Source organism: Pithys albifrons, chromosome 11 (genome assembly GCF_047495875.1).
Source record: "Pithys albifrons albifrons isolate INPA30051 chromosome 11, PitAlb_v1, whole genome shotgun sequence".
Lineage (NCBI taxonomy): Eukaryota > Metazoa > Chordata > Aves > Passeriformes > Thamnophilidae > Pithys > Pithys albifrons.
In genome coordinates, this window is record NC_092468.1 from 23,865,117 (window position 1) to 23,886,250 (window position 21,134).

At 41.7% G+C, this 21,134-nt stretch overlaps 1 protein-coding gene across 2 annotated transcripts in view; it reads left to right on the top strand.

The window, feature by feature from the left end:
• Positions 1-21,134, top strand: part of BCHE (butyrylcholinesterase) — a 53,825-nt gene that overhangs the window by 20,324 nt on the left and 12,367 nt on the right. The window contains exons 1-2 of one of the 2 annotated variants that reach the window (XM_071566755.1): positions 1,037-1,163; positions 4,302-5,823. In XM_071566755.1, coding sequence (XP_071422856.1) covers positions 1,061-1,163; positions 4,302-5,823 — 1,625 coding nt within the window. In that variant the 5' untranslated portion in view covers positions 1,037-1,060. Of the gene's footprint in view, positions 1-1,036; positions 1,164-4,301; positions 5,824-21,134 lie in introns of those variants that run through there. The other variant, XM_071566756.1, reaches the window with a different exon arrangement.

Consider the following 21,134-nt stretch of genomic DNA (forward strand, 5'->3'; position numbering starts at 1 on the left):
AGGACACATCCCCAGCTGTGCTGCAGCCCCGACCTGGTGGGGTTCAGCCTGGCTTTGCACCTGCAGCATGGAATTCTGCTGGGAACTCCATGCTGGGGAAGCTCAGGCTGAAGGAGGGTCCTGAGCAGGGTGGGTGACTTCCCATTTGAAGCCTAAGGAGAGGCAGAAACCAGCAGGTGACCCCGCCTGGGTCCCATTTTTAACCTCACCATCAGCAGAGGACCACGTGGCTCTGCTCCAGCGCTGATGGCACAGAGTCAAGTGATGCAGCTGATGCTTCTGCCAGTTGTTGACATGTCTGGGCAGAGCACGCTCCTGTTTTATCTGCCACAGCTGCTTCAAACCCAAAATAACTACTTTTATCTTAGAGTGAAAAGTTTCAGGGTGTTGAAAACAGTGCTGATCTAAGAGCAAAAAATCCTGGTGGGAGAGTGCTCTAAGCAAGACCAAGGAAAGACAGGCAGAATTTATTATATTTGTAATTTGTCCAATCCTTGCCCCACGCACAGAACATCCCCCGGGGCCAGGGACGCTCCTGCCGGGCTTTGCCCAGCGCGGGTGTCTGTCCGTGCCATTCACAGAATCACAGACTGTTCCGAGCTGGAAGGGACCCACAAGGATCACCGAGTCCAACTCTTCAGTCAATGGCCCACACGGGGGATTGAACCCATGACCTTGGCATTATTACAGCCAAGTTTTAACCAACTGAGCTGATCTCAGGGTCCTGCACACACTGACCCTGCAGCAGCAGCACCAGCACTGCCAGGGCTGCACAAGGGCCACATCCCACTGTGGGGGCTCCCACACTGACCCCAGCACATCCCACCCCCCAGGGCAGGGACACGGTGCCACCACTTTGTGTCTTCATATCACCTGATCCACAAACGGCAAAGCTCCCCCAGCACAACCGTCCACCCCACGCTGTTCTCACAGCGCTGCCATCCCCCGGGAGCAGATGCCGGGTGGGCACAGCGCCTGGCAGCACATCGGGCTGCTGCTGCTGCTGCTGCTGCTGCTGTGCCAGCTCTCGCGAGCTGCGTGTCAGACGGAGCTGGTTATCATGTCAGCGCCGGGCAGCGCCCGGGCTGGGAGCGCTGCGCTCCCCCGAGGCACCCCCAGCTCCCGACTCTCCCAAACTTTGCAGTTCTTGTGCCAGGAGCGCGGTAAGTGATTCTCTCCTTCCCCTGCCAGGATAATTCTCAGTTCCGCTCGATTCGCACGCGGACTGGGAGCTTTTCTACCCTCCTGCTTTGCCCATTTGTTGCTCTCTTGGGAAAACTGCTCCGCAAATGGAAGGAGTAAAGCAGCGCGTGGATCCCACCCTGGGATTATTCAGGGGATCCTGGGCTAAGGAAATTAAGCTGAGCTAGAAAGCACTTATTAATTCAACCATCTCTCCTGTTTAAATAGTGATTATATAGCCCTGTGTGTAGATTTTTTGGCTGGGTAAAGATTTGCAAGAGGTCGAGATAAACAGTGTTCCCTTGCTGAATGAGAATGCAAAAGTAGAGTCTGTTTAACTTTTGCTGGAGGAAACTACTACAGCAGCAGCTTTTAAAATATGCAAATACATTACAGGATATCACTGTGCTGGGTTAATGCTGATGAGCTAAAACAATCTTCTGACCCTTTTACTCTCACGGTAATAATCAAGTAATGTTTGTTTTGCTCAGCGTGCTTTACTTTGCTGAGTTTGGTTTAAAGCAGCATTAAAAACCTTATTAAATGTAATATTTGCCATGCAGTTGAGGTGTAGTAATAATCCTGTGTCACTTGCTGCTTCTGTTAATATTGGCAGAGTAGCTTGAGACAAGTCCTCTCATTCAGCAGTAAAAAAACTTCTGTGTTTTTCAAGCTTTATCTCTCTCTAACTTTCCCTTCGAAATTTGCAGAGCTGATTTAAAAGGTACACAACTGAATTTTTTGCTATTTTTTTCCTTCTAGTATTTTTGTTCAAAACTTTTTCAGTTTCATGTCTTGCAATGTTACAGTGTTTTTTTCTCCCATCCCATTCCTTTTTAATTAAGAAGAAAGAGCAGAGGAGGAATTAATTTTGATTACTATTTAGATAGTAAAAGCTTTAGGAACCTCAAGTCTCTTGCTTAGTGTTATTTTCTCTTCATAATGACAATATTTGCAATATCTTTTTATTTCCAGCTTGTTGTTGTGGTTGGTTCTGATCTTTCTTCTGGTATTCAGTGAAGTGCAAGTGTCAGTGAAACAACAGTCACGGGAGTAACTTCTCCCATCTCACAGTGGTGTTGGGTGCTCAAATACCCAGCTAAATCCCTGATATTAACATTTCTGCCAGTCACCCCAGTTGTCTTGGCTGCCTCCATCCTCCTCCTCTATCCCTCCTCCATCCCTTCTCCAGCATCATCCTCCCAGTTCTGGAGGTTTTCAGGATCTTGGGGGAAGAGTTTTGGTTTTGCAGAGGGGCTGAGATGAGCCCTGGAGTGCTTCAAACCAATGAAGTTTGAAGAGCAGATTTACAGAGCAAACCAAGTTATTTTTCTCCCCTCTCCTTCTGTGTTGTCTCTTAAATCTTCTGGACAAAGTTGTGAAATGAAACATGCCATGTTAAAAAAATAATCCTGAGTGAGAGTGGAGTCTGTGTCGGTTTAGGAGGCTGGAAATGGTCAGCAAACTACTTCATTTATGCCAAATTCTCACAAAGACGGTGGGATTTAGGCTTGAGTGTTTTAGCAAACGAGGGTAATTCTAAGTTCAGGCTCTTGCTTTGTTCTTTGTGGAGGTTTAGGTTGGATCTCAGGAAAAGGCTCTTCCCCCAGTGGGTGGTGGGCACTGCCCAGACTCCCCAGGGCAGCGGGCACAGCCCCAAGGCTGCCAGAGCTCCAGGAGCATTTTGACAACGCTCTGAGGGACAGGGGTGGATGGCTGGGATGTCTGTGCAGGGACAGGAGTTGGACTGGGTGATCCCTGTGGGTTCCTTCCAACTCAGGATATTCTGTGATTCCTTGATACTGTGATGGGCACAGAGGGAGGGGAGCTAAATAATGTGTGAGCCTCCTGTCCATGCCAAAGTGAGTCTTTCTCACCCAAACTCCTTGGGGCTTGCTGGACCACGTGAGCTGACAAGTCGTATCTCTAAAATTTAGCAAACAGAGTGGGATTTGCAGGTTTCTGGAAGTCAAGCTGAAGGCAAGGTGGAGTGTGAGACCAACTCTGAAGTCTATTGCCCTCATTCACCCCCTTATCTGTTTAACAAAATGACAAGAGTGTAAAGGTCATGTTATCTAAAATTTATCTATTTTCTATCTGTTTAGGGAAACATGCTAAAAACATCATCCTTAAGATCCCTCCCTGCTCCTTTGGTGCTGCCTCTAAGTTGGGAGCCTCTTTGCACAAAATCTTTCCTTTCCCCCCTCTCCCTGCATTTTCTTTCCAAGAACAGGAGAAAAAAGCAGGAGGAGCTCAAATTAGGCCACAGCTGTGTATTCCATACAAATTAGCCTCATTCCTTTTAAGGACACGAGTTCTCATTAACAAAGAGTGGCCTGTTTAAAGGGGCAGGACAGAGAACTGGATGTACAACAGGGCAACAAGGCAAAAATAGAAGGGAGCTTTGTTGTGCATTTTCAGATATGTAAAGCACAGAAATGGATTTATGCAAATAGTTGTTTTGTGCATTTTCACTTCCAAGGGGACAGTACTGTGAGTTTGTAGCATTTGAGGAGTTTGGAGTAAATCAGACTATTAGGGTGCTTAAATATGATACGTAATCAGCATCTATTCCCTTAGCTTTTAGATAATACTAATTATCACTTGGAAAAGTTCTCAGGAAGCAAAGAGCAGCCTGTACTTTAATTATTAGGCACCATCTACATATATTCCAAAATCCTTGATGTTTTAGCATTTTAATGTTCATTCATAGGACTCTGATGGTTGCAAACTTGCTTAAATTCCTCTAGAGAAACAAAAGTCTTGAAAGATATGATTCATTTACATCTTGACTAGTGGTGAAGTCACCTGCCAATTGGAGTAGTCAGAGCCTGCTTATGTGACTTTACCTTCCCTGGTCTGGTTTCTCCAGTTCTGTGGTTTCTAACAATAAACTTTCTCAGAACTACAGACCAAAAACTAAATACTAAACACAATCTTTGCACCACAACTGACTAACAAGAACTTACAGGTAAAGATGCTGAGCTTTGTACCCCAGCACCATCTTATTTTCAAAGCCCCTAGAATGACCTACACCCTTGTTTGATAAACCACTTTGGCTCTGGTACCAATATTTTGCAATGCTAGTTCTGATTCTTTTTTTCCCCCTTGTGTTTCAGGCATCATGATTGGGACAAACAGTCCAAGTGTCTCCACCAGATTTTTGATGTGGTTCTTTCTCATGTGCCTGTTCATCAGGAAGGTGGTGCCTGAAGATGACATCATTACAACCAAGGAAGGCAGAGTCCGAGGGATAAACCTGCAGGTCCTGGGGGGGACTGTGACAGCCTTCCTTGGAATACCTTATGGACAGCCCCCCATTGGCAGGCTGAGATTTCAAAAGCCACAACCCCGGGAGAAGTGGTCGGGCGTTTGGGATGCCACAAAACACGCCAACTCCTGTTACCAGCACATAGATACGACTTACCCGGGGTTTGCTGGGACAGAGATGTGGAACCCAAAAACTAACCTAAGTGAAGACTGCTTATACCTTAATGTATGGGTTCCTTCTCCCAAACCCAAGAATGCAACTGTCATGGTGTGGATTTATGGTGGTGGCTTCGAGTCTGGGTCCACTTCCCTTCCCGTCTATGATGGCAAGTTTCTGGCCAGGGTAGAAAGAGTCGTCGTAGTTTCCATGAACTACAGGGTTGCTGCATTAGGATTTTTGGCCTTGCCTGGAAACCAGGAAGCTCCTGGAAATGCAGGTTTGTTTGATCAAAGACTGGCCCTTCTGTGGGTCCAGCAGAACATAGCAGCCTTTGGAGGCAATCCAAAAAGCGTGACTATATTCGGAGAGAGCGCCGGCTCGGCTTCTGTCAACTACCACATTCTCTCCCCTGAAAGCCATCCTTTATTCACCAGAGCCATCATGCAGAGTGGTTCTGCCACTGCCCCTTGGGCTGCAGTAACAGCATCTGAAGCCAGAAACAGAGCAGTGGCTTTAGCTAAACAGCTCCAGTGTCCCACCAGCAATGAGACAGAGCTAATTCTCTGCCTCCAAGACAAGGACCCAAAGGAAATAGTGGAGAATGAAATTCTTGCTGTTCCAGATGGCTCTATTATACAAGTATATTATTGTCCAACTGTGGATGGTGATTTTCTCTTAGACATGCCAGAAAAATTGATTGAGAATGGCCTCTTCAAACAAACCCAGATCTTAGTCGGTGTTAATAAAGATGAAGGGTTAGAATTTCTAGCATATGGAGTCCCTGGCTTCAGCAAGGACGATGATGGCTTGGTCAATAAAACCCAATTTGAAACAGTTTTAACTCTGGCCTTCCCAGGAGCGAGCAAACTTGCAAGGGAATCCATCATCTTTCAGTACACAGACTGGGAAAACGTGCAGAAACCAGAACACTACCGGGATGCCGCCGATGACGTCATCGGGGACTACCACATCACATGTCCTGTCATGGAGTTCACCACCAAATTTGCACAGCTGGGAAACAACGTGTTCTTTTATTTCTTTGAGCATCGTTCCTCCAAGCTGCCCTGGCCAGAGTGGATGGGAGTTCTGCACGGCTCCGAGATCGAGTTCGTGTTCGGGTTGCCCCTGGAGAGGAGAGTGAATTACACCAAAGCCGAGGAACTGCTCAGCCGCTCCATGATGAGGCACTGGGCAACCTTTGCCAAAACTGGGTAAGTTTACTGGGGATGTTTGTTTGATTGGTTGGGTGTTTGTTGCTTCACCAGTGGAAAAAAGCTTGAGAGTTTTGGTGCTACTTGGAATGATGAGAACAGGTTCACTGTTTGGTTAGCCGGAATTCCTCTTTTAGTTGATGCCGTGAATGACCCTCCCCCAAAAACAGGACTCTGAGCACGTTAGTGCAGGGTAAGATAAAAAGTAAAGGTCCTTTAATATCCCAGGCCTACAGCCCACAGGAATACAGGATGACATCCATGTGTCCCAGTTCTTGTTTCCATGGCTTTTATAATAAGATCCCTCCAATCATTGCTTTACACATTTCTCAGTCCAGCCCCAGTCCCACCCCTGGTCCAACCCCTGGAATTGGGTCTGGGATCATCAGGACCCTCTGTCTTCATCAGCTCTTCTTCCTCAGGCACACAAAGGTCCCTTGGAGTTCATCCAGTTCTGAATTCTGGGTCACTCTGACCTGTGTTTATGTTTCATTCTGTGGGCCTTCTGATATCCTTCAGCTCTACCTTGGAAAGGAGTCTAAACAAGATTAATTAACTAAAGGAATTTGAGCTCCCTGTTCTGGGACAGGGGTAGTGATAGAAAGGCATTAAACTTAAACTATTAGAAATATTAACCCTCTAAAAATCCACAACTACTGTGTTCCTAAAATCTACAAAATGTGAAAATCAGAACAAAAACTCCTTTGGCATCAATTTTTGCCATAAACACTGTCTTAATAAAATAAACTGTTGATGTGTTGTTCACTGTATTGGGTAAACTTAAGAAAACAATGTTTATCCCCCCCATAAAAGCAAATAAAAAACATTTATTTTGCCATAGCAGCAGTTGTTCCAAAGGAAGGTAATGGCTTCAAGTGTTGGAAACAAAACATTTCAAACTCTGGGAAAGACTTTCAACAGCAGAAGTAGGAGCAAAAGATCAAATTTCCTTGAGGATGTGATTTGCTCAGAACATGCAGGTGTATAATATAGAGGTGTATTATGTTCACGTGATGAAGAGACTGGGATTTCAGGATGTGCTTTCCAGAAAATCTCTCTTTCCATGTGTCTGTGAGGGTAAGCCTGGGCTCCACTGCAGCCAATGGCAAATCACTCAGCATTTCCATCCCTCTCATCTGTAAATGAAATATGTCCAAGCCTGGACAGGAGGCAAATAAACACATTTCCTTTGGATGCTTGAAGCTGATTAAATACAACCCTTCCTTAGGTGCCTTCAGCTGGTGGCCAGAGGAGAGAGGCAGCCCCTGCTCTGCTCTGCAGGGTCCTGGGCTCTCAGTGCAACACTCAGCTGGAAATCAAAGCCTTTCAGAGCAGTAAAAAGCAGCCCCTGCTGCAGTCATGTGTGATTTCAAACCTGCAAACCTGATGGGATGGCAAGGGATCTTGTTTTCCACAATCTTGGTTTGTTCTCTCTCCTGAGAAAATTATATATATAAAACTATGTCCCTTTGAGAACATACAACCACTTAATTCACACGTTAAGAATGTTTATTTTACTTAAATTTTAAACTCCTGCATTAATTCTGTTTCTAAGGTAAGACCCTTTTCTTTGATTTGTGAAGGAGATGTAGATTTGTAAAGGCTGAAATCAGCATTGGAACAGGATCTAATTAATTTTCTTAATAGAATAGAAACCAGAAGAGACCACTGTGCTCATTTAGTCCCTACAACCTTGTGCATAACAGGAAACAGAGGTAGGACTTAAACACTTCTAGTGATTAAAAACCAGAACAAACATTGGTAGGTTGTTCTAAGGTCTAATTACACTTAAAAGGTTGCAGTTGTGAAAATAATTCTGTGCCTAGTCTGAATTTGCCTGTTCTACTCTTTCCAGACATTGTATTTTTTTTTTACAATTTGTGAGTTTTATATATATGAATTATCTTTATTAGGGATCTATTCAAATAATCCTTAATAACCCTCCTTCTTTGCTTATTTTTTTTTAAATAAACCAGGTTGTACTATTAGGACTTTTACTCTAATCTGGTTTTTTTTCAAGTCCTTAAATAATATCTACCTGTTTTAAACCTGTGATTCATTAACATCTTGTTGAAACTTTCCTTGTTGGAATTAAACACTCTTGTCCCAAGGGTGTTGTAATTACAGGTTGTAATTACAGGTGTCATCTGGCTCTTCTAATCCCATCTAATATTCCCTGTTTTCTCATCCAAGGCTTGCCTTGATTGTGGTGTTATCCAAAGTGTGATTGATTGATTGATTGATTGATTGATTGATTGATTACCTTGGTTGATCAGAAGATTTATTACCTTTATATATTTGGAGCTTGTAATATTTCTTTTACAATAAGTGAAGGGCATATTAAAACTCAGGAAATAACTACACTCATCAATGCATAGCATTACACCAGAGATTGCAGATCTCTCCATTAAATACAGTTATTTCTTAGTGCAAAAAGACAATTCAGGTCCATATTAGATTTTGCAGAACTATATTTACATTTCATGAACTGTTGGTTTACACTGGATTATATATAGGTGTAATTTTCATGTATCTGATTTTATGGATATATATAAATATCAATAACCTGTTGTGCAAAGCAGAGTACACTGTCCCTGTCACTGCAGCTCTCTAAAAATAGACAACAGAAGGTACATTCAGGTTGAAGTTTGTAGGAGACAGACCTGTCATCTACTCTGATTATCATTCACACTATAATTAGATTACCCTCCAGATTGAATTTCAAGTGGTTTCCACAGCAAACAGCAAAATAATCCCTCCCTCTGCTTCCACCACGAGTATCAAACCCATCACTCTCAGGGTAAACAACACAATTGTGCAGTTTGTGTAGCAGTAAATGATCAAATCAGGATTAACCCACCCTGTGACCCTTCACTCACTGACCAGAGCACGGACACCTCAGGCTCTGTAACCCATTTTCATGATGCACAGGGAGTGGGGAAGGAATTAATGGCTAATAAATCCAAGCTTAATGGGTGATCCTTGTTTTGCTGGCACCCTGGAGCACGTGGCAAACAGTTCTGAAGCACTGGGGAAGCCCTGGTTTGCTCTAATGTTTATAGGAAACTCTGGCATGATCAAAGGGCAAAGCTCTGAGGGGAAAATTACCATTGCTGTCTCCAGCAGATGAGGAGGAAATCAAGCAAAAAGATGAAAATGAGAAATATTGTACAGCACAATTTTTAGTGAGGGCGTTTGACCTAATATTCTAATGTGCAGAAGTACAAAAGCACAAGGGAGGGAAGAGCAGTCTGCAAAGGAAACATGGGGGAGAGTCAACAAAACTGGAAGAAATTGTGGTTTTTCCTGGTGCTTTCTGGCTGGGAGGGACTGAGAAGTGGCAGAGCTGCTTCTCATGAGGAGTCTCCAAGCCCAAATTTGACCTTGGTGGTCTCTGGGTTTTATTCTCACATGAGAAATAAAAATGGTGATATGAAAAGCTAAAAATATGCACTTCAAGAGCATTTTCTGGTTTTGTCATTGTTTAACCCCAGGCAGCAGCTAAACCCCAGAAAACTGGAAGGGCAAAAGCAAGAAAACTCATGAGAAATCCCTCAAGTGATGTAAGAACAAAAGAGAAGTTGTTAGGGAGAAAGAGAGAAGGGACTCCTTCAAAGCATCCCAAGACTATATGTGAAATTCTTGATTTCTGCCTTTCTCAGTAAATAAAAGGAGACTGTCAGCCAGCCCAAGGCTTTCCCAGTCCATCCCCACTCCCACCAGCAGCAGATGCAGTTTTCCAAATCTCCAGGCACTTACTTCACATCCTTGCTAAAAATAAATATCAGTGATAAGTGACCATTTTTCCTGGAAAATTACAGACATCAACAATTTCTATTTTTTAATATGAACAGGGAATGGGAGATGTAGATGATTCAGCAGGAGACAGGAGGAGTTATTTTCCCGTGAGGCTTGAAGTTGGGTGCTGTTAAACTCTTCTGTACCCCTGGGAATAGTGTCATTTTTAGGTATCTGACATATATTTACACAGTCTGTAACACCTGTGAAGATCCTGCTGAAATGGTCTTTGAGAAGAAGACTTGGCTTTACAGCCATGAGATTCCCTGCAGATTGATTACCCAGAACAGGTTTCATCAGCCTGGGGACCCCTTGGAGCTATGGATGCCATAACTACCTGTTGCTGCTCGTAGGGACAGGCTGCTAATTACTGTCTGCACAAATCACCCAGAGAAATAATGTTATTTTTTTATAATAGAGCCATAGAACAGCCTGGATTGCAAGGGACCTTAAATTCATCCAGTGCCACCCCCTGCCACAGGACACCTCCCACCAGCCCAGGGTGCTCCAAGCCCTGTCCAACCTGGCCTGGGACTCTTCCAGGGATGGGGCAGCAACAGCTTCTGTGGGCACCTGTGCCAGGGCCTGCCCACCCTCCCAGGGAAGGATTTCTTCCTAACATTAAATCTAAACCTTCTCTCCTTTGATTTAAAGCCATTCCCTCTTGTCCTGTCACTCCAGGCCCTTATATATTGTCTCTCTCCATCTTTTTTGCAGGCTCCCTTCAGGTACTGGAAGGCCACAATTATGTCACCCCAAAGCTTCTCTTGTCCAGGCTGAACAATCCCAATTATTACATCATTTATTATTCTATTCTATTCTATTCTATTCTATTCTATTCTATTCTATTCTATTCTATTCTATTCTTTTCCAGTCCATTCCAGTCCATTCCAGTCCAGTCCAGTCCAGTCCAGTCCAGTCCATTCATCATAACCCCAAAAAATCTCAGTTCTGCCAGCAAGGGAAGAAAGAGAATTATTACTCCTGCTGTCTGAATAAATCAAATATAATAAAATATTTGGGTTATAAGAAAGAGCAGATTCCAAAATTGATGGTCTTGATTTACACTTGGAGTTAAAATTCCTCCCTTTACCTTGACCCAGGGTCTCCTCAGCTTATTCTTTTATTTAAGAACTTTGGCAGTTGAATATAAATTGTTAACCTTAAAGTAATTTGATAATTTTCAAGAGATCATCAAATTAGACAAAAAAAGACGTGTTCAAATTGGATTCAGCAGGAAACTATAGTGTGATGTCACATGGAAGGTGCTGGATCAGGCTCAGTAGGAGCACATTTGTGTGTGTAAATAACGTTTATTTTAACAGTAATGGTAGTTCTCAATGACCTTCTCCTGAGTTCTTCCAGCACAACGAAAGAAATTAAATTTCTCTTTTCAAACTCTTTTAAAGTTCATTTCCCTGCTGTACTTTTGTTATTCCTCAGAAAGCTTTCAAAAGTAAGCAAGTGACATTAACAGGTACTATCAATCATAAGCAGCAGAATGTTTTGCTCCCTCCAGTAAGGAGAAGTTTTATTTATCATGAAAAACTGGATGGCTCCCAAATCAGAGGGTGCCACGTTATGCCTTTCCTGGTACTTTATTCATTAGATTTGGTGAGTGTGTTCTTTAGTCACGAGTGATGCAAAGTGACAGGGAGACCCACAAACCGGAGGAGATGGAAACTCAAACAAGGATAGAGTGGAACACACAAAGATAATATTTTTTAAGGCTTTGTGAAAAATGTTTTGGATAAAAAGGAAACGGGCAAAACTTGTCTGGCTGCCAGTTTTACAACTGCTGAAACAAATCTTTGCAGCTTTTTCTATAAAGTGAAGCCTTTGAAATATTTCCTCCTATGTTTTAGTGGAATTTGTGAGGCTTTGATTGTCCCACTAAAGCTCTGAAGCACTTTGTCTGGTTATTATTGCCTTTCCCTGATGTTCCACTGGTAGACATATAATAAATTTCAGTGCTTTTGTTACCAACTTATCACAACCTGTTTATAGAGAGTAGTTTCAGAGCAGTGAGAACAAAACCAACAGCCTCATATAGAGTCCAGACAGCAGTTGAACTGGGGACCTGTGTACTCTATGTATGGGAAGGACTGAATATACTGGGAAAAAATCAAAATAAAAAACTCCAACCACTTTTCATTTTCTTATACTTCAGGAAGTAGGAAGTTTTATGTACCACTAAGACATTTCAAGGCAAGAAATTTATTGTGGGCTGTATTTTTTCCAGAGAGTCACAAGGACAGAGGCAGAGGTTGGGTTGGAGCCTCTCTGATCCTTACAAGGGCTTCAGACCCACCAGAGCCAGAGCTCAGGGGCACCAACAGGAGACTTTCCCTGAGGCTGAAATCTCACATTCATCTAGAAAAAGTCATTTTTCATCTTAACCAGTGATCTTCCCTCATCAGGTCAGGAATCCAGAACAAAAGATTTCTGGGTATGAGGCAAAAACCACAAGGAGTATAAACAAAGCATGAGAGAGGGTTCTGAAAGTACAAAAAGTTATGTGGAAAGTCTTCCTTTCTCACATTAGGGAAAAATCAAAGCTTTCATTTTGACCCAAAAGGGCACATTTGTTCTCACATTTGCTCTTTTTAATGTAATTGCTGAGCCATGAAAAAACCTGTGGAAATCATAGTCATGAATTAAAAAAAAAAAGGTCAGATTTTAAGAAACTTTATTCCTATTTCTCCACCTTCAGTTTTGGATTCTTAAAAGTGACTCATCATCTTTGCAGGGTCCATATATATTGGTGTATTCAGAAGCAGTAATGGAAACACCTTTTTAGCAAACTATTTGGGAAAAGTGAATCATGGAAAAAAGCAGTAACTAGAGGCTGGCTCTGGCAGGCATCTCTCTCTCTCTGGCTGCATTCTGACAAGCTGTCATCGAATTTCAGAACTGAAAACAGGAGTATTTGGTTCAGTCCTCTTTCCAAAACAGGTCTGGGATGCAAATTGTTTAGATTGGTTTAATACCATTACAAAGATTGCAATTACAGGAGGATGTCTTGTTGCTTTCCATGTGTGCAGCAAATGCAATTCCATCCACACAGATTTGATTCCCTACAACAGATGAGTCAAACTATTATTTTCAAACAGGAGATGAGAACATCTATTAAGGAAATGTCCAAATATTGTAGGAGTAATTGAGTGAGACATAAAACTAAAAGCTCAAACCATAATGCAGAGGTTTGCCTTGAAGAGAACACTGGCAATGCTTTATGGAAAAGGGTGAACTCTGATTGTCAAAGGCTGAGGATCCAAACCCTCAGTGATGATTCCCAGCCCTGGGATAGGGCAAAGTGAACCCCCTGGGGCTGCAGTTGAAGCAGAGACACACAGACACACAAGCACAGGTACAAGGAGGGGAATGATGGAGTGGTTCTCTGAGGTGGCTTTTTGCAGAGCTGTCCTGCCTTTGGCTCACCCTGTAAAAGAGGAGAAGGAAATCTGAGGGGCTGGAGCATGTCCAGAGAAAAACAACAGAGCTGGGGAAGGGGCTGAGGGAGCTGGGGGAGCTCAGCTGGAGAAAAGAAGGCTCAGGGGGGACCTTTTGGCTCTCTGCAATCCCTGCCAGGAGAGGGGGAGCTGGGGCAGGGCAAGCTCTGCTCCAGGGAACAGGGACAGGAGCAGAGGGAACAGCCTTGAGTTGCACCAAGGAGGGCTTAGTTTGAAAAAATTCTCATGGAAAGGGCTGTCCAGCTCTGGCACAGCTGCCCAGGGCAGTGATGGAGTCACCATCCCTGCAGAGACTAAAAGGCTGTGTAGATGTGGCCCTTGGCCCAGGGGTTAGTTAGTGGTGGCCTTGGCAGTGCTGGGTTAGCAGTTGGACTCTGAGATCTTAGAGATCTCTTGCAATGTAACTGATTCTATGATTCTGTGTTCTATATCTTGGAGGTGGCTCTGCCTGTTCTCCCATGCTGGACCTGGTTCCCAGCTGTCCAAAGGACATGGCAAAGAGGATATTCCAGGGAAAGAGGAGGAGTTGAGATGGGATTGCTGCCTCAAATTTGGGAGTGGGAGTAAAAAGCTAAGTGGAAATAATTGAGTGTTTGCCAAAAAGTACATGAGTAAGGAAAATGGGAAAACGAGAGGGGGAAATGTTAACTGATGCAAGAGGGCAGTTACCAAGAAAGACACAGAAAAGAGAGAAAGAGCAAAAAAAAACTGAAATGTGAAAAAAGAAGCACTTTGAGGGGTGAACAAATCTGTGAACAGAGAAATGAAGGAAGGGCACACATGAACTTGTTATGAATTATGGTAAGGCAGGTTCACATATAAAAGCAATCCCCTTCTGAGATAATCTGGGATTAGGGATTACTTTCCCTATATCATAACTTTTACAGGCACATTAACACGTGGCTGCAAAAGTCACTGTGAAATTCTAATTAATGTTCACCCACAGTTAATCCCCTGTTTAGGGACACTCTTCTTCCGTGCTGCTCTCCTGCAGTTTAGACCTTGTTTCATCCTCAGAAGACAGAAATTGAAGTTTGAAAGGTCTGCAAACCCCATTTTTCCAGGGGGTTTGGGAACACTAATCTAAAGTCCTACTGAGAAATTTCCCAGGAAGAATGGAAAGCTTTCAGCACACATTTTAATTTACTCCCCAAAGCAAGAGATTGCCTTATTTGAGGGAAGTGGCAAAGGGGAGAAGGGAGGAAATGAGGAGCAGCAGAGGTTACCCAACACCATATTTTTGAAGGTACCTCATATGCTGTTTAATTTTTTTTCAATCAGCTGCAAGAGAAGGCAGTTTGGGGTAAATTAATTAGAAATTCAGTCACAGGATTTGAGAGATTCTGTCCCCACAAATCTACAAGTTGCTTTAATACAAATCAGGCATTTCATGCTTGCAGTTGGTGAAGTTACACAATTCCATGTAAAATTAAAAGCTTTCCCAGACATCTCTGTTCCTCATCTGTGTTCTTTACCTTTCCTTGAGGGAACATAAGACAACTTCCCAATTTCATAAAATACAAACTCTAAAGAGTGTTGCCTCAAAATGACACCAGAGGGATCCTTTTCCTCCTGGAATGACTGTTCAAATACTGTGACTTCTTAATTTTAACTAACGAAGTTTTAAATATCTTCCTCTCGTGCATCTCTCTCATGGTGTTCTCAATGAGTGGCCTCCAAGTGAATTTTCTATACAAATGGAAGTGCTTGGATGTTTAACAGATGTTTTTCCTGGTTATGAATGAGCTGCATACCATAATGTCTCCAAAAGCCCCTCACTTTTGAAAGAGAAGAACTTTAAACAGGTTCAGATATCCCCCCTCTTCACAAAGTGTTTCTTTTTGAGAGCATGTCTTTTATAACTCTCAGTCCAAATGTTGGTATCTCCCTCTTGGTGTAGTTCAAGTCAGACTCAGATGTTAAAACCCTGAGACATCATTTGAATCTGTTTATCAAAGAGAGTTACCTGTAACTTCCATTTGTAAATGTCAAATCTGCAATTCGTTTATAACAGGTAAGAAAATGACTTGATCTTTTTAAATCATTATTATTTTTAAATACCTCTGGGGGGTTGTGAACTGTATCTTCTTGTTTACATCTTCCCACATGAAGTTTCAGCAGTTCTGTGTTTGATGAAGCAATAATATGTGTACACACTCCTGAAAGCCACCCAATAGTTTCCTTTATGGGACTGCTCAATTTGGCCTAGATTGCATGGCAGGGAAAGTTTGTGACTCATGCATTTCCTCCCACTCACTGAAATAAAACAGTGGCAGTGGTGGAAAATATAAAGGAAAATGCCACTGTGATGAAATCCATCAGGACATGATGGATCCCCATGATTTTGTTTGGTGCAGGGCTATGTGGAGCATCTGTCTTGAAAGGAAATCACGATTAGGGCAATTGCAATTGAAAACAAATCTCAAACATCAGATCCTAATGTAGTATCAGCTGCACAGTGTGTGATGAAAATTTGGTCTCCAGAGACGAGGAGAGCATTGAACCCACTTATCTAACAATTTCTGAGTGCCTGGGATGAACTTTATTATTTGGGAGAGGAAGGAAGGGATGGAACCAGCAATCACACACAGGAGCACACTATTCACTCTCTCTCACAACCAACTGGGCTGACAAATTTTACCAAACAACCTGGGAATTTCCAGCACAGTATTAATACTTCCATAGCAATGACAATATTTTTCTCTCCCTTCACACCCCCTCTTTAGGTTTGTCCCAGGGAGCAATTCTGATTAAGATACTGTGCAAGTTTATGTGTTTCCAGGTCATGAGAAGGATAAGAAGTTGTAGAGAAGATAAAACACTCTCAAAGGATGACTAAAAGGACGAGTGCCATGTGCCCTCCTCTCTACTTATTCTTTTACTTACCTTCTTTCTTAGGTCCTTCCTCCTTCAAGGTCTCAGTAGGGTTCAGGACCTTTTTCCATTTCCAAATAGTCCTCTCCCACCTCTATAAGCTTAGACTAAAAACTACAGTTCCATTTGATTTCTTGCTGCAGCCAAGAGTGTTAAGAAATAGCAGCTTTGAAAATGGTCCTTTAAAGCTAAAATTGATCCCATACAAAAGGACATGAGGATCTTACAAAGTACTTTACAGGAATATTAAAAAAAAGGCAAGAGTGTTCCTTCAGAATAAAGAAGGGCTAAGCTGTAGGGTTGCCTCTCTCATGTCTGTTCCAAAGTGATGTAAATATAAAATATGAATATTCACACCAGAACCTGGAGACCTGGAGAGAATGTGAAATCATGACTGTGGTAGTGACTCTCAGAACAGTGAGACAGGTCTAGACCTTGGATGGTAAAATCACATCTGGTCATATTCTCTGTCTGGAGTTTGGGGCAGGAGATCCTGAGAGAGCCCCAAACTTTGCTGGAACACTTTCCCAGTGCAGGATCTCTGTGTGCAGCAGTGCCAGGCTGGGACCAGCAGGTCAGAACTGCACAGGCAGGGGCTGAAGGGCTCGTTAGCTCTGGTTCAGCTCACCCAGCTAATTAATCCTCTGAAAGCAGAGCAGGATCCAATCCAGGAGCCAGGGATGGAGCTCCTCAGTGCACAGCAGAGGTTTGCCTTGAAGAGAACACTGGCAATGCTTTATGGAGAAGGGTGAACTCTGATTGTCAAAGGCTGAGGATCCAAACCCTCAGTGATGATTCCAAGCCCTGGGATAGGGCAAAGTGAACCCCCTGGGACTGCAGTTGAAGCAGGGACACACAGACACACAAGCACAGGTACAAGGAGAGGAATGATGGAGTGGTTCTCTGAGGTGGCTTTTTGCAGAGCTGTCCTGCCTTTGGCTCACCCTGTAAAAGAGGAGAAGGAAATCTGAGGGGCTGGAGCATGTCCAGAGAAGGACAACAGAGCAGAGGTTTGCCTTGAAGAGAACGCTGGCAATGCTTTATGGAGAAGGGTGAACTCTGATTGTCAAAGGCTGAGGATCCAAACCCTCAGTGATGATTCCAAGCCCTGGGATAGGGCAAAGTGAACCCCCTGGGGCTGCAGTCGAGGCACAGACACACAGACACACAAGCACAGGTACAAGGAGGGGAATGATGGAGTGGATCTCTGAGGTGGCTTTTTGCAGAGCTGTCCTGCCTTTGGCTCACCCTGTAAAAGAGGAGAGGGAAATCTGAGGACTGGAGTGTGACCAGAGAAGGACAACAGAGCAGAGGTTTGCCTTGAAGAGAACGCTGGCAATGCTTTATGGAGAAGTGCAATGCCCAAAGAGCTCAGGCAGAACATCCTGGGTGTGAATGTCTCAAATACTACATTATTTATGGCCAATACCTTAAGGGCTGCCTTATATATAGCAGAATTAATTACTAACTACCAAGACATGCACAGCTCGATGGGTTCTTCATGAGGCTCTTTGGAGTAAATCACAGCAAGACCAAAATAAGAAGCAACAGCTTATTGCTTCATTTCCTGAAACCGATATTGGTTGTACCAGCCTGTACATGATGGTTTATTGCTTAAGACTTTGGAACACTCAACTGCTGTCACCCAGCTGGAATCTGGAAGGAATATCCTGAGCTTTATTTAGCCAAGGGAGGTGTCAGAAAGCCTGGCTGCAAAGGTCCTTCTCCAGTTTCTGGCAGTTGAGGACCATGCCAACTGGATCCTCTGGGTTTCCTCAAGGATCAGAGAAGAAATAATATTTATCTTCGCTAGGACTTGCAGAGCAGTTTCCCTTTGCTGTGGCTCAGGGGCTCTTTATAGGCTCTGGATTATGAACTCGTGTGTGTGAGCTGGGAGTGGGAACTGAGCATTTAATGAACTTCCCAGAACCTGCTGCTTAAAAAATGCAGGTTGGAGGATTAAAATGGGCATCTCTGTCAGACTTGGAGTGCTCATCAGAGAAATCCTTCCATTCGTTACTGGGGGGATCTGAGCGAGGCTCAAATGTCACAAAATCAGCAAGTTTGCACCTTATTAAGGAATAAATAAATGAGGAGGGTTTAATTACTTAGATTTTCAGAAACTTGTTACTCTTTTCTCACAATAATTCAATTCTAATAAATAAAATTGTTTTAAATATTACTTTTTCTTTTCCCAAGTTCCCAACTTTTTCACAGTGCCACAGACACTGATATTTTGGGAAAACTGATGCCATGAGGCTCCAAGGAAATTCAGTGTATGAAACAAAAATAATGGCTGCTTTCCAATCCTCCAGGATTGCACAGGCTGACAAAGCCCATCTGAGTTGTTACCTTTCAGTGATAGTTTTTAAAGTTTGGTGGTTATTATTATTATTATTATTATTATTATTATTATTATTATTATTATTATTAAATTATATAATATATATACTATATATTATATATAATAATAAAATAAATATATATAAAAATAATATATAATAGATTATATCTATAATATATATTATATATTATAATATATTTATTATATTATATATAATAATATAATATATATTGTATTATATATATTATATTATATACATATTATATATATTATATGTATATAATATAATCTAATATAATATATAATATATATTATATTATATATATTATAATAATATTATTATAATAATATTATAATAATATATATGGTATTATATATATTATAATATATATTATATTATATTATATATATTATAATATATAATATATATAATATAATATAATATAATATATAATATATATAATACCATATATATTATATTATATATAATATATATATTATATGTATATTATATCTATTATAGAATATATATAATATATATTATAATATATATTATAATATATATAATATAATATAATATAATGTATAATATATATAATACAATATATATTATATTATATATAATATATATATTATATGTATATTATATATATTATATGTATATTATATCTATTATAGAATAGATATAATATATTTTATATTATATCATATATATTATAATATATATAATATAATATAATATAATATGTATAATATATATAATACAATATATATTATATATAATATATATATTATATGTGTATTATATCTATTATAGAATATATATAATATATTATATATAATTATATATGTAATAAATAATAATAATAATAATAATAATAATAATAATAATAATAATAATAATAATAATAATAATAATAATAATTTCAGTTGATAAATGAGGTCACCGCTGTCTGTCCCATCAGTCCAAGGAGGCCTGAAGAGAATATTTTAGCACAAAATATTAAGTGTGGCAGCACATTTGTGTAGAAGGTCCATCAGTTCAATAAATAGGAAGTGACATGATTAGCTGATATTAAGGAGTACTCTGAAGGGCTCCTCAGTTAAATTAAAACTAACAAGTTATCTCATTATACAGTATCATTTATAAAGAGCACCAAGGACAAGGAGTGACATCAAAACCAAAATAAACTTCCCCTTGCCTGTTATTCCAAGTGGGCCACTCATAAACTTTGGATAATGCACAGAAAAGTACCCCTGTCATCTCCTCTTTGCTTTTGTATTTTTTAACAGCAAACAGCCTCAAAGTGTACAATTTAATGTGAAATATTATGGCATAATGTGAAGATTTTATCCAGGGAGACCCGTTGAATCATTTTCATAGGTGGTAGAAGATTAGCTGACTTGGGAAATCATCCTGGATAACTGTTTGAATCTTTAAAAAAGCCAAGAGTAGGTTCATTATACTGAATCATAGACATATTGCCCCAATTGATGGTGATATTGCATCAGGTGCAATCTACATATTCATGCAGAGAGAACATTTCAGATTTATAAAGTCCTGAGTCTCTGAATGGGGGGAATCTTGTACAGGAATTAGAGCTGCTGGGGATGTTTTACAGTTACCTTTTTTTTTTTTTTTAACCAGTGTACAGATATTTCTTCACCCTTTCCTTGGCTTCCTGGTTTCCAGGGCAGGTTCATTTCTTTGTTCCACAGGCAGAACTGCTCCTCAAGTTAAGAACTTCGAGCCTTCGCCCTCACAGCTCTCTCTGGTGTCTACTCATCAATGAGTCATCTGAAACCCATAGCCTGGTATGAAGAAACTGGCATTAACCCAAGTTGTTTGAGGCTTTGAGAAGACTCAACCAGTAGTTAACAGTAAAACCTGCCCCTCTTTTTAGTGGGATTGGGGCCAAATTGAGAATGAGCATCAGCAGTTCCAACCAGGGTGAAGTCAACGCAGTCACATCAAGGAAGGACTCTGTTTGATTTCCATTCCTCCTGCAGTGGGGAAGCAGATGGTGCAGCAGCATTACCCTTCCTTTTTATTAATCTCAGTGGGCAAGTGTGGTGAGAACCTGCAGAAGGAGTTGCCTCACTGAAGCCTTGGTGGCTGGTGGGGTTGGTGCTGCCCTGGGAGGGACAGAGAGTGACCTCCTTCCCTCCTGCTGCTGCACATGTGGGGAGGACCAGGAGTCTTCCTGGGATGAGGTGTGGGCAGGAGAGCTCACAGAGCTCTTCAAAGAGTGGGCCGGCAGGACTTGCTGCCACTCAAGAGATAATTAAGAGCAAACCCACCCTGCTGAGGTGAAATTAGGGCAGGATGCTTCCCAGGGAGCAATCCCTCCACCAGCAGCTGCAGCCAGGCAGAACAAATGTTTGTCAGGCTGGAGGACGGGGCTACACCAGGGACTGGAGGGAAAAATGTGTTCCAGCTCTGGATCTGCTGCTGGCTTTGGGTTGGTCTCATCCAGCTGTGTCAGACAGGGAGAATGATGGGAGGGTTCTGTTTTCCAGGCTCTGGGGAATTGCACAACCAGATCCACCTCCAAACAGAGCAGCTGAAGAGGAACAGGGTGAAAGCCTGGGACAATCTAAGCTGGCATGTGCTGCAGGAGGTTTAACAACACCAAAGTAAATCCTAAAACAGCCTAAAATACTTTAGCAGAGAATTTTTGTTCTGTGGACCTATATCAAAATATAACTTAAAAGCACAAACCAGCAATCTCTTGGTAAATGATGGAATTTGCTCTGAGTTTTCACTCTGCTATGCAGAGCTCACTCACAAAAATAAAGTGAATATTTCCCAAGTACTCTGT